The sequence below is a fragment of the Schistocerca gregaria genome, chromosome 1 (assembly GCF_023897955.1).
Source record: "Schistocerca gregaria isolate iqSchGreg1 chromosome 1, iqSchGreg1.2, whole genome shotgun sequence".
NCBI lineage: Eukaryota > Metazoa > Arthropoda > Insecta > Orthoptera > Acrididae > Schistocerca > Schistocerca gregaria.
In genome coordinates, this window is record NC_064920.1 from 187,306,093 (window position 1) to 187,321,232 (window position 15,140).

The 15,140-nt window shown below is 37.7% G+C and overlaps 1 protein-coding gene across 2 annotated transcripts in view; it reads left to right on the forward strand.

Moving 5' to 3' along the window:
- The window catches only part of LOC126336429 (protein dopey-1 homolog), a 341,808-nt gene extending 327,547 nt beyond the window's left edge, over positions 1-14,261 (forward strand). Inside the window, exon 31 of one of the 2 annotated variants that reach the window (XM_050000134.1) lies at positions 10,277-10,397. In XM_050000134.1, the coding sequence (XP_049856091.1) occupies positions 10,277-10,301 (25 nt within the window). In that variant the 3' untranslated portion in view covers positions 10,302-10,397. Of the gene's footprint in view, positions 1-10,276 lie in introns of both variants that reach the window. The other variant, XM_050000125.1, reaches the window with a different exon arrangement.
- Positions 14,262-15,140: the final 879 nt, after the last annotated feature.

Consider the following 15,140-nt stretch of genomic DNA (forward strand, 5'->3'; position numbering starts at 1 on the left):
TGTAAAGATAAAAAAATATATAATTCTGATAGCTGTGTCTCCTTGTGAGCATGAGCTCTGCCTCTAACGACAGAACTTATATAATTTTCTGTTGTGGTTTGTGATCAGATACCAGTTGCAGATGCTTATAGATGACCAGTGCGGGCTGTAGTCAGCATATGGCACGAAAACTTGTTGATATTCTAATGCATTAATGCAGAACCGATTAATGCTGGGATAAAATTACTTGATGGTTGATGTCTGTCATTTGGCGCTACAGTGTTGCCATATCAGCTACTGCACAATTAAAGGCAACACGCAAACATGTTGGTTCACTTCACATTTGCTGAAATGCTTTTCATTTAACATGGAGCAGTGTTAATCGGTTCCGCAGTGAAGCCCTCCCCCCCTTTCCTGTTCTCTTTTACGCCAAGTATTAAATTAAGGTACAGTGTGCAAGGTACATATTACATTTATAACTAATCATTAGCTAATGCTTCTGATGAGGTAACATGAGCACAATTCTAAGCACTAAATCACACCTTAGTTCAGTCAGACCTCCTTCCCCTCCTCCCACCCCATACAAATCCACCATCTTGAAGAGCTTGTTCACAATGCAATGAGCATTTGACACACATTTAACTAAACTTGATAATCTAATGTGGACTATTCATATGCTAGATATCACACCCATTTTTTGGAGAGTATGTAGTACCAGCTCTATCCATAGCAGACTTTAAATGGCCAGTTATTGAATTGCGGCAGACAATGCATTTTGTAGGCCCGAATTTACACTCATATCTTAACCACAACCTCTTGACGTACAATGCATTGAGAAAATGGCAGTATTCAACCTGTGGCAGAACTATTAATCACACTCAGTTTGCTCACAGATTTCAAACCTGTACGAGTGAACTTACAATGGAAAAAATTCAGTTTCAGTGCTAAAAGCGAACTGTAACTTCTCACTTTTGCTACATGGGCTGTCACAATTGTCCTGGTTGGAACTCATTTACAGGCTATTATTCACACAAGCAAATTCCAAAAGAAGGAAGAATAAGAGCAAATAAAAAAAGTCAATATGAAAGATGATGCAACAAAATTTAAAAAAAAAAAAAAAAAAAAGAAATTAGATTGAAAGCTGTTAATTGAAAATAATAGAGTTATTTTGGTCAAGTCTTGAAAAACAAAAAAATATTACCACATATTGCAACATTCAAACCTGCCTACTTTTCACCACAGACTCACATTATCACTGCACTGCAGAACCGGTTGAAATTATGTCGTTATACTTATACAAGGTATATAGAACCAGTTGCAACAATTGTTTTCTGTCTTCAAAAAAATTTGTTTCACGTGTCATATGAAGTTTACCTACTGCAGGCCAATCTTTGTGATGATAATTAAATATGTGAAGCTGAATCACCTCTTGTGCAAAAGAATCCAGCAGTCTTTGGGTAGTGGTGTGTATGAAATGTGCGTTATTTCGTTACCATCGTGTTGTCTGTCTGTGTTGTTTTGGGTGTGTTTATTGTGTGTGATGAAATGCAAAATAAAAGGGCCAGACCCAGGACTCGGGATCCAAACACAACTTGTAAAAAAAGCCAGACAAGTAATTGGAAGTTAACTGACAGTTTGTTGAGACACTTTGACAGTGGAAAACATTTTAGGAGTGATGTTGCATGAGTGCTCTGATTGGAGACAGACACCTTCAACTGTGAAGTGTTAACTATCAAGTAATTTTAAACAGACTATAGTGGGAAACTTTTGGCTACCACGTGCAAATCTAATGCCGTGAATGCAGTAAAGTGGTATAGAAATGATTCAGTGTGTAATGGATTAGGAATGCGATGTGGGCAGAGTAGTTCAAATAAATGAGAGGCATAATGTTGATTTTTAATATTAACTAATGCTTACACAGTTTGTTCTATACAAGCACTGAAGACTTTGATGAGATGCTGCACAGTACCTGTATATATTATTTTGTATCATTTAAGTTGGAAAGCAAACACTTTGTATGTTGTCCCTAGTGATCTTCCTACAGGTAAAAATGTTAGTGACACAACAGTGAACGATAGCAAGAGATGCCCCCTTCCAGTCTTTCTGAATGTTTATATGATGTAGGCTTGAGAAAAGTATTGACCTGCTACTACAAATGACAGAATAAAAACCATGAATGAAAAGAAGCCCTGAGATATAAATGTTTACAATATATTTTTTTTTTTTTTTTTTTTTTTTGCTTTTCTTTATGTTCCTCCAGTAGTTTATACATAGTGTAATATACACTCCTGGAAATTGAAATAAGAACACCGTGAATTCATTGTCCCAGGAAGGGGAAACTTTATTGACACATTCCTGGGGTCAGATACATCACATGATCACACTGACAGAACCACAGGCACATAGACGCAGGCAACAGAGCATGCACAATGTCGGCACTAGTACAGTGTATATCCACCTCTCGCAGCAATGCAAGCTGCTATTCTCCCATGGAGACGATCGTAGAGATGCTGGATGTAGTCCTGTGGAACGGCTTGCCATGCCATTTCCACCTGGCGCCTCAGTTGGACCAGCGTTCGTGCTGGACGTGCAGACCGCGTGAGACGACGCTTCATCCAGTCCCAAACATGCTCAATGGGGGACAGATCCGGAGATCTTGCTGGCCAGGGTAGTTGACTTACACCTTCTAGAGCACGTTGGGTGGCACGGGATATATGCGGACGTGCATTGTCCTGTTGGAACAGCAAGTTCCCTTGCCGGTCTAGGAATGGTAGAACGATGGGTTCGATGACAGTTTGGATGTACCGTGCACTATTCAGTGTCCCCTCGACGATCACCAGAGGTGTACGGCCAGTGTAGGAGATCGCTCCCCACACCATGATGCCGGGTGTTGGCCCTGTGTGCCTCGGTCGTATGCAGTCCTGATTGTGGCGCTCACCTGCACGGCGCCAAACACGCATACGACAATCATTGGCACCAAGGCAGAAGCGACTCTCATCGCTGAAGACGACACGTCTCCATTTGTCCCTCCATTCACGCTTGTCGCGACACCACTGGAGGCGGGCTGCACGATGTTGGGGCGTGAGCGGAAGACGGCCTAACGGTGTGCGGGACCGTAGCCCAGCTTCATAGAGACGGTTGCGAATGGTCCTCGCCGATACCCCAGGAGCAACAGTGTCCCTAATTTGCTGGGAAGTGGTGGTGCGGTCCCCTACGGCACTGCGTAGGATCCTACGGTCTTGGCGTGCATCCGTGCGTCGCTGCGGTCCGGTCCCAGGTCGACGGGCACGTGCACCTTCCGCCGACCACTGGCGACAACATCGATGTACTGTGGAGACCTCACGCCCCACGTGTTGAGCAATTCGGCGGTACGTCCACCCGGCCTCCCGAATGCTCACTATACGCCCTCGCTCAAAGTCCGTCAACTGCACATACGGTTCACGTCCACGCTGTCGCGGCATGCTACCAGTGCTAAAGACTGCGATGGAGCTCCGTATGCCACGGAAAACTGGCTGACACTGACGGCGGCGGTGCACAAATGCTGCGCAGCTAGCGCCATTCGACAGCCGACACCGCGGTTTTGGTGTGTCCGCTGCGCCATGCGTGTGATCATTGCTTGTACAGCTTGTACAGCCCTCTCGCAGTGTCCAGAGCAAGTATGGTGGGTCTGACACACCGGTGTCAATGTGTTCTTTTTTCCATTTCCAGGAGTGTATGTAAGAACCTCATAGAGAAGAAGGCCCCATGTATGTCAAATGAGATTATTTACAGCTTAAACATGAGAATAATTATCACCGGCATTCTCAGGAATGCTAAAAGAATGGTAGTTATTCTGATACCCTGACCTTAAAATCTGTATTAATGCATTTACAGCAGTGGTTCCCAAATGGGGGGAGCGTGACAAATTTATGGGGAGGGAGTGGGAGAAGCATAGAAGCATGTGATCAGACAGATCGAAAATTTTGTAATCTTATTACAGTTAGTGACTGCATTTTTTTTCTAGAATTGGCAGAATCAGGTGTGCCTTGCACATTACTAAGTTATTACTAACACAATACATTCTTTGGTCTGGACCTTGCATTAGTAACTGCCCATTGTGCTCTGTAGAAGTAAATATAATTTTTATTCACTTTTTGCATTGAGCGAAATTTTGGTTAAAAGAAGATTTCTATAATGAAGACTTTATTAAGCATGGATTCATGTTTTTGAAAAACACAATGTCCAACTGTCACATTATGTTGTATGTCATAATGCCCTCAGTAACGATTCATTGCGGCCTGTGTGTCTGGAACATCATACAACAACTCACCTGGCATAGAAAAACTGTCTTTTGTTGGAAACAAAAAGTTCCTTAAATCACATGAAACTGAATCTGATTGTATGTTTCAACATGAAAATGAGAAAGTTATTAAAGCATCATGTGAAATTTCTCTCTTAACAGCAAAAAACCTCATACTATACGTAGGCATTAATCAAACATCCCATTCTTGAAGCAGCCAGAACTGTTTTTGGAGAAGGTAGTCAGCAAAAAATGGACAATGTACAACATGGGATTGATGAAATTTCCCTGAATGTGAAAGAACATCTACTTAAAAGACTGAAAATGTCTCTTTTTTTTTTCCAGCAAGACGATTCTACTGATATAGCTCAACAATGACCTAAAAGCGTTGTTGTTGTTGATCTTCATCTCTGAATAACTACTGCAACCTACATCCTTCTGAATCTACTTAGCATATTCATCTCTCGGTCTCCCTCTACGATTTTTACCCTCCACGCATCTCTCCAGTACTAAATTGGTGTCCCTTGATGCCTCAAACGTGTCCTCCCAACTGAGCCCTTCTTCTATTCAAGTTGTGCCACAAATTCCTCTTCTCCCCAATTCAATTCAATACCTCCTCATTAGTTACGTGATCTACTCATATAATCTTCAGCATTCTTCTGTAGCACCACATTTCAAAAGCTGCTATTCTCTTCTTGTCTGAATTGTTGTTTATCATCTGTGTTTCACTTCCGTACATCGCTACACTCCATACAAATACCTTCAGAAAAGACTTCCTGACACTTAAATCTGTACTCGATGTTAACAAATTTTTCTTCTTCAGAAACGCTTTCCTCGCCATTGCCAGTCTACATTTTATATCCTCTCTATTTCTACCATCATCAGCTATTTTGCTACCCAAATAGCAAAACTCCTTTACTACTTCAAGTGTCTCATTTCCTAATCTAATACCTTCAGCATTGCCTGATTTAATTCAACTACATTCCATTTTCCTCTTTTTGCTTTTGTTGATGTTCATCTTATATCCTCCTTTCAAGATAGTGTCCATTCTGTTCAATTTCTCTTCCAAGTCCTTTGCTGTCTCGGACAGAATTACAATGTCAGCGACAAACCTTAAAGTTTTTATTTATTCTCCCTGGACTTTAATTCCTACTCCAAATTTTTCTTTTGTTTCCTTTACTGCTTGCTGAATATACAGACCAAATAACATCGGGGATAAGGTACAACCCTGTCTCACTCCCTTCTCAACCAGTGCTTCCCTTTCGTGCCCCTTGACTCTTATAACTGCCATTTGGTTTCTGTACAGTTTGTAAATAATCTTTTCCTCCCTGTATTTTACCCCTGCCTGCCATCTATAGAATTTGAAAGAGAGTATTCCAATCAACATTGTTGAACGCTTTCTCTCAGTCTACAAGTGCTATAAACGTAAATTTGCGTTACCTTGACCTATCTCCTAAATTTGCCTTACCTTGACCTATCTCCTATGAGAAGTCATAGGATCAGTATTGCCTCATGTGTTCCTACTTTTCTTCGGAACCCAGACTGATCTTCCTCGAGTTCAGCTTCTACCAGTTTTTCCATTCGTCTACAAAGGATTCATGTTGGTATTTTGCAGCTGTGACTGATAGTTTGATAATTTTTACACCTGTCAATACCTGCTGTCTTTGGAATTGGTATTATTGTTCTTTTCTTGAAGTCGGAGGGTATTTTGCCTGTCTCATACATCTTGCTCACCAGATGGTAGAGTTTTGTCATGACTGGCTCTCCCACAGCTCAATAGCTCTAACGGAATGTTGTCTACTTCCGGGTCCTTGTTTTGACTTAAATCTGTCAGTGCTTTATCAAATTCTTCACGCAGTATCATATCTCCCTTCTCATCTTTCTCTGTGTCCTCTTCCATTTCCATACTATTGCCCTTGAGTACACTTCCCTTGTATACAGATCCTCTGTATACTTTTTCCACCGTACTGCTTTCCCTTCTTTGCTTAGGACTCATTTTCCATCTGAGCTCTTCATATTCATATAGGTGGTTCCTTTTTCTCCAAAGGTTTTTTTTTTATTTTTCCTGTAGGAGTATTTATCTTACATTGGGCCTGCTTCATTTATTGCATTTTTATATTTTCTCCTTTATCGATTAAATTCAATATCTCTTGTGTTACCCAAAGATTTCTGGTAGACCTTATATTTTACCTACTCTTCTGCTGCCGTCTCTATTTCATATCTCAGAGCTACCCATTCTTCTTCTATGGTATTCCTTTCCCCTGTTCTTGTCATCGTTCCCTAATGCACCCTCTGAAACCCTCTACAACTTCTGGTTCTTTCAGTCTATCCAGGTCCCATCTCCTTAAATTCCTGTCTTTTTGCAGTTTCTGTAGTTCATAACCAACTGCTATCAAATTCCAGTCCCTCATGACTATTAAATTATCGGTTCCCATAATTATCCGAATAATTTCTTTTATCTGATCATACATTTCTTCAATCTCCTCCTCATCTGCAGAGCTTGTACTGCTGTTGCGGGTGTGGGCTTCACGTCTATATTGGTGACAATGTGTTCATAATGCTGTTTGTAATATCTTATCCACGTTCCTATTTTTTATTCATTATTAAGCCCAATCCTGCATTACAGTTATTTGAGTGCATATTTATAACAGTGTATTCACCTGACCAGAAGTCTTGTTCCTCCTGCCACCCACTTAATAGTATACTGTTGATTTGTGGATGAGAAGAACTACTGTTTTCTAAGAGGAAGAACATAGTTGTTTGTCTGGGGACAGCTTTATGGGAATTCGTACTGCTGGAGCACGAGCCATTTTAGATTCATGTTTTGGCTTCCTAAATATTGTCAAAGAAAACAAATCCTAACCTTATTGGCTTTCACTGTATGATCCGCAGACAAGCCCTAGCTTCTAACTGAACATTTCACTGAAAGTGGCTGTCAGTGTAGTTAATAAAATTAATTCAGGTGCTGTGAATATTCATTTTTTCTGTTGTCCTGTGTGCTGAACACCAATCTTCCATAAACAAGTCTGGTGGCTTACGAAGGGCAGTGTGCTCAGCAGGCTGTATGAATTGAAATCAGAGACAAGACTTTTGAGTCGAGGGAAACCTGAGCTACATCATTCTATCACTGATGACAGCTTTGTTTTCCTCAGCATACCGTGCATACTTCTTTGAGACCCTGAATTTGAAACTACAAGGTAAAAACACCATAGTAATGGATTAAAGTAGTTAGAATGATGTGTGGGGCTCATAGTCACACATCTTGTAGGCATCTGTTTAAAAGGTTAGGAATTCTTACAATAGCCTCATAGTACATTTGCTCAATACTAAAATTTGTTCTCAACAACAGGGACCAGTTTAAAAACAACAGTGACATTCATGATTATAATGCAAGAAAGAAAGAAAGAAAGACTTACACTATCCTTTACTTAACCTATCTTTAGCACAGAAAGGGGTAAAATATGCTGCTACAAAACATTTTGATAAATTACCACATGAAATAAAATATCTGACAGACAGCAGCAATATTTTTAAAAATAAATTGAAAAATATATCCTTCTATACCATAGATGAATTCTTGACTAGGGATAAATAAATCTATAGGTATAATATATGCATTTTGTGCCATTTTAAGCTCATCATGAAATTGGTCAATGGAACACCCTGAGGGCCTTCTTGTGAAAGACACATCTATTAAAGTGTCACCTGGATGCTCCCATTACTGCCTTTTCATTCAGTGAACTTTTGGATAGGCAACACTGCCATGTCAATGAGTGGAGAACATTGTCAGTCCCAATGCCTAGAATGGCTTCAAGAAGAGTTCAAACTTAAGTTCCTTATTTGTCCTCAGAATGCTCTAATGGCAAAAGCCGCCTTAAAAATCCTCCGACAGTCCTCATCTACATGCCTATGTTAGCTGGGTTCGACTAGCCATGAAAACAAAACATCTTGGTTGCCTGAACATGGAGAATGTCCTTAGGTATATTTCAACTAGTTTCAAACCAACATTCAGGAGCTGCTTAAATAAAAACAATTTCAAGGATCTCATTGATGATCTGGAATTTTTTTTTGCGACTTTCGTCACATAAAATAAAAAGTTGGATGTGAAAAGTCTTGTTCAGTTGAAAACGATATCATAAGGAATTTAAGAAGACATGAAGGTATTTCTGTCTTGGTTACTAAGCCATTTCAAACAGAATAGTTTTGTATTACTTTGCTTTTGAAAACTCTCTCTTGTCGAAGTGTTGATTGTAGATTACAGTAAAAAAAAAAAAAAATAAACATACAGGAGCAATAGATATTCTGGGGTTGCAAAGGGATGGGGGGGGGGGGGGGGCAGCACCTGGTAGGAAAGATTGGGAACCACTGATCTAGAACAAAGAATCTCAACAATTTGTTTTTTATCGAGATAATAAGTGGTAATATTTTATGTGGAGGATTTGAAAATCACAGATGTCATAATGTCAAGTATTTTGTAATTAGTAATGTGGATGTCATGCATTTGGAAACAAAATGTTTTACATTAGTATTTGTTTCTCTTTTAAAATCAGTTGGGATATATTTCTCTGTTAGAATCTCTATCTCAGTGTAAAAGTAACTTGATTCTGTGTGGCATTAACCCTTAATCAGTGTGCAATTAGCTCTACTTGTCTCTTCACAGTACACAAAGCACCAAACACAATGGCAGTGTCATAGGCAGAGTACGGACACAAACGCACACATGGGATTCCCTCTTGTTCCGATTGTGTAAATGAAACACAGAAGGGAAAGTCTTCCATGGAACCACATTAGAAATATACTCATGTTCTAATGTGAGACTTATTTTTGATAATCATTATGAAATTATGGTAAATAAAACTTGAAACACAGTACTGGTTAAAACACTAAAAGTTGGTAGTCTTCATAAAACAGAGAAGAATAGGCATGAAATCCACATCTTGTTGACAACAGGGAGGTCGCTCAGTTCTAGGAGACGTACCGGGTGAGAAAGAGAGCGCAGAAATTGTCATCATGTTCTGGAGCATCTTCAGGAGCAATGTTTACGTCTGACATGACATCATACCACATGAGGCAGTATGCCCAGTATGGATTAGCATATTTCATGTGATAATAACAAAGGCTTGTGAAAGCCCATTGTAGAGATGACCATGTAATTAAATTAAAGCTGTTGTAATACAATGCAACAAGCTGAAGGAAGGTTGCTACTAGAGTCACTTTCATCAGGTTGTGATTATCAGTAAGGCACTGAAATGACTTTGTGTATAGTGTGTGTTTCCTGCTTTGTTCCAAGGCTCACTTGACTGGGAGCACACTAAACTTTTTGCAGACAACTGTGTAAAAATCAGTGTTAATGGTCATAATATTGTGAATATAATAAAGAAAGAGGGAGGGGGTTTAAGCTGGTACTACATACTCTCCAATAAATGAGTCAGATATCTAGCATATGAATAGTCCGCATTAGATTATAAAGTTTAGTTTAATGTGTGTTAAATGCTCATTGCATTGTGAACAAGTTCTTCAAGATGGTGGATGTGTATGGGGCGGGAGGGGGGAAGGGTTTCTGACTGAGCTAAGGTGTGATTCAGTGCCTAGAATTGTGCTCATGTTACCTCATCAGAAGCATTAGCTAATGATTAGTTATAAATGTAATGTGTACCTGACACACTGCACTGTATTTGATACTTGGCTTAAAAGAGAACAGGAAAGGTGGGGGTGGGGGAGGTTGAATTTACTGGTTGTGTAGTGACAGAGCTACAAGTGTATAAGATGATAGATGCTTTTTTACTTTCATATTATTTGAGTGTTTCCTTTACCATACAAAATTTCATTTGCAACAGCAGGTGTGTGTGTGTGTGTGTGTGTGTGTGTGTGTGTGTGTGTGTGTGTGTGCGTGTGCGTTTGAGAGAGAGTGAGAGTGAGAGAGAGGTTGGGGGAGAAGGGATGAATTGTTACTGTCCTTTCATTTATACAAAATTGTGAAGAAGTTTTTCCTATTTTAATTTGCTTTAACTTGTAAAGTTTCAGACATCAGTGGAACCAATGACACGTCAGCCTGGGCAGTTGCTTCTCACAACCAGCACCATTGATACACTTCAAGATTTGCATCCATTTTTCACAACACTAAGTCAGCATCGTACTCAGCCTCCAGTTACATCAATCAGTCAGCTTGAAAGTGCCATAGAATTAGACTTCTTGGAAAAATTACCTCCTAGATAACTCCATTAGCATGTGCTACAATTGGTATCAAGAATTGCATGCTCTGTGTTGTGAAGTCCTGAATTCCTCTTCTGATTTTGGGTTTGTAAATTAGTGACTATACAAGTAAAATTTCATTTCTGCCATCTTCAGGGAATGTCAGGTAGAACAGAGAATAGGGATCTTATAGCATACAGTTAAAAACAATTTTGAGGCCTTCAGTTATACAGTGTAATTGTTTTTTGAATTTATACATTATTTATGTGACTGTTCTCTTACACACCTTTCATGTCAATGACTGGCATTCTCAGAGGATACATGCAGCAAAATAATTTGGTACTATACCTGAATTTACTGCTACACAGTAGCTCTTCCCCCCCCCCCCCCCTGATCTGGCACAGTTATATGGGCCAGTTGCTTGTCTCTTAACGTGGTTCTAGTTTAGTAAGAGCCTAATAGTATTCTTACTTTTCATGTTTTCTTAGTACCTTAGTAAATGTGAACGTACCATAACACAAATAATAGTTTAAGTGCAGGGAAAATATGGGCATGTGTTAATTTAAAAACTGAGAAATGTTACCTGTTTGTTTAGTTTCTACATTCACAAGTCCTTTTTGTTGAATATGATGACAAGTTTTTTTTTTTTTTTTTTTTTTTTTTTTTTTTTTTTTTTTGTACAAAAAATGATGATGATCGTCTGATCTATTAAAAGGAAGTGCTGCACATAATATAAATAACTTGATTCAGGTACAGGAGACACGTCAAAATTGCACTAAAATTTCACTGTAAGAACAGTTGGTGTTAACAAAAGGATACTAATACTCATTTGTTCTGTATACATAGAAGAACATGTAACACTTGATTACCCACTGCTCAAATTATCATTTCATCCTCTATGAATTCTTCTATTGAATAGTAGTTCTTCCACAGAACAGCTTCAAAGTATCTTGGAAAATACCTTATGAGTAATGAAACAAATTCCTCTGACGTATTTTACGATTTTTGCAAACAAGTCTTCCTAGGCTTGCATGTTTCATTACTTGAACATACTTATAAGAGAAATAATGAAAAGGGGGAGACAGGTACGACTTTCACATTATTGTTGTTACTGTTTAGATACTGTGCCATTAGACATGGTATATAAACCAACCATGTTTTTCAATAATTTCTATCCATTTGAAATGTACAATTTTAAATGATGTGTTTGAACGTGAAGTCATTGCTATCTAGGAGTCCTGAATCTTCATGTGCTGTAATCATACTTACTACATTCTTACCTTCAGGAAGCAAAATTAAAACAAGGGGACTCTGGGAGTGCTCCCCCTCCCCCCCCCCCCCCTGCAATTTCCTTCGTACTTATAATCTGCATACAGCCATTTAATGATAGATATTGCAACAACTTATAGGCTTTGAAAGCCAGTGTGTACCTCAGTTTCATTTAGCTGTACGACTCAGTTCTCAGAAAATTCAAATAAATTACCTTTGAAGAATGGAAATTTTCAGAACACAATTAAGTACAAAACATTTGTATTGTATTAACAAATTTGTTGGTAGCTCAGTGCGTAGCATAATGGAATTGTAATTGTAGAGTCATAGGTTTGAATGTAGGTAGGTGGTAGATTATTTGTTGTTAGCTTTTTAAATTCCATATTTATTAACCAATGGAAATTAACTAATAAATAATCACATTTTTAGTAAAAAAACAATTTTACTTTTAATTGCTGTTCATTCAAAAATGCGAGTATTCCCAGTGAATTAAAATTCAGTATAAAAATGCGTAATGTCAAATATGAAATTAATTTTTTGTAACATCCATTTTCTGTGTCTGTGTCAACTTTTAATTTGTCTTACAAACAATTATGATTTAATATTTGCTAATTAAAATTTCCATTTTAAAAAGAAACAATTATGCACATTAGTGACTTCATGACTACAATCTGATAACAAGATGTTCCTACCTACTGATCAATTAATTAATGAAATACAAATGTTTTTTGCTGAACACTGCTCGGAAATCTCCTGATCTTCAAAGGTGATTTGGAAGGGGGTGTATACTGCTTTAGGAATTTGATGTCTGGGCTCTGACTTTACAATCCTATATGGCCAGTCTTTAATGTCCTTCAGTAATTATTGCTGATAGACTCATTCTTTGTATGTCTTACCTAATAATTATTTAATCGGATGTGAACAAAAACAAACCTGTAGTTTCCCTGACTGATTTTGAGAGTCTTTACCCATTCTTCACTTACTGGTTTTCGCAACAGTCATTACCTTACACTACTTTGAGCAATGTTATCTGTCTTAGGTAAATGGGAACCTTTACTTAGTTTTAATTTGTACGCAACAAGTGCAGATCTGTCTGATCCTTGGTGTTACAATGTCAGTTATTTTGTTTCGTCATTTTTCTGTATTCTAACTGCCTTGTATTGTGCTGTCACACAGTTGAGTATATGTCTTTTTCACTGTTTGTTATGTAGTGTATATGGTTGTATTATGGTGCTTACATGGATAGATAGATAGTATCTTGTACTGATACTAATAATTAAAAAAAAATAAATAAATAAAAAAGAAGAAGAAATCTGGTTTAGCGTGCATAATTTATCTGTTGCTGTGGTGGACTGAAATACACAATACATTGAATCGAGCACTGTTGCTAATGTAGTTTAACTGTAATATATGTAAATCAAATACCATTTTATAAACAAGAATTTGGAAAGGCAGCTTGAATCTGATTTATGTGTAGCACATAGAAATTCGAAACAACACAGTCTATACCAGTTTCTGATCCAGACCTCCTTTTATTCAAAGCCAATAAATCTCTGAGCTGGTACATGTTGTTATGCATGATACATCAATCGGCTACAAGTGGGTGATTGTCTTTGCTAATTTTTGTTTGTTTACATCCTGTTATGAATGAGTACTCTCACGAGCCTGTACCAAAGCTTAAATTTCTGTTATGAGTGATAGTAATTTTTTTTTTTTTTTTTTTTCCAGCGTATTTTCATATTCAATCGTACTGACTGGAATTTGTGTACAGTTTATTGCATAAAAGACTGATTCCATTAAAACACTTAAAGAAAAAGAGATATGTAAACAGAAAATATTTTGTATCTACTTGTAAATTTGTAACGTCTGTAAAAGTGTATAAAATTTATTGTTACTGTTATGTCCAGAGTATATATACATTTCAGTGTAGGGCTAATGATATTTTACTTTTTGTTCCGGAATACATTCACTTTATTTGTTGTTCAATTCACTCATGGTCAAAATTAAAGGGACCATATATGTTGTGCACCTGGAGCCAAATGTAGAAATGAGTATGAATGACAATGGAATTTCCATTGTTTGAAAATAGATACATATATATATGTGTGTGTGTATATGTGATGATAATAGAGTAATGACCATATAAATTGTAATTACTGTGTGTCTATGAAACTAAGTTTTTTGACTTTCATCCGAGGAAAAAGAAATGGTATATTTTATCTTTACTATATTTCATTACTAATATTTGTAAATACTTTAATAACATCAGCTCTTGTACGGTAGTATTTTGTACATGTTAATAGTATGTAATATGGAGATTTTATTTAATTTTAAATTGCAGATATTGAAACATTGCTGGAAAACATTATTTTTATATTATTCGGAGTATGTTTATTCTACAGTGGTGCTTTCTGCAGCTTTGCGAAGTATTTCTGCTACTATGATGTATTATCTAAGAATTTTCAGTGTCAGTACACTGTATATGACTTTAAAGTATTATTACATTGTTTTTATTCTTAATGAAACCACTGGTCAAAAAATGTTTGATATGTGTCTTGTTTCTTGCATCTCCTCATGCTTTACACAGATTGGGAGGAATCAAGAGGATGTGTGAATCTAAAATTACCAAAACATACAGCACATATATTAAGCCATTTGTTCCAATTTAGTATCAGTATTGCTATCTGACACTGACACACACGCACGCGCGGGCACGCGCGCACACACACACACACACACACACACACACACACACACTTTTCATTATATAACATTCCTACAATTTCAAATGAACCATAGTGTTTAATACCTTGTTGACAATTTCACTAAGGAAGGATGTAAGACGTATCCTTTTCAAAGAAATTGTTCTGACATTACTTTACTTTAAACACTAAAGAAAACATGGAAAACTTGAACATAACCAAAACATTTTTACAAATGTTGCAGTACACTAAGAGAAAAACAACACAAAACTCTCATCTCCATTATAGAAGCGTATGTTCAATCTGAGATGATTCAATAGCAACATTGTTCAGTGGAGAAGTTCATCAAGATGTCAAGAAGGAAAGAGGGAAAAAATAACTCAGTTTCCCAAAATTATATGAAGACTTTGTTAACTAGTAAAGACTGTAACACCCAAGTTCACACCAAGGGAGTGCGGGACAAATTACCTACGTGGTCTTGACAAGGGTTCCAAAAACATTTTCAACAAATACCAGGATCTCTTTCATCGAGGCTGCAATACAGGCAAGGCAAAAACTCCATTGGGTCATATTAATTGAGCAGCTTGGGGGAACACAATGGTAAGTGCCACTGCCATGTATTTTGAGTTACAGAGTCAACACTATGAGTACAAATGTGAGGGTGAAGCTTCATGGTAAATGACAATGGCTACATGTTGCAGTAACAGAATGGCAAGTGA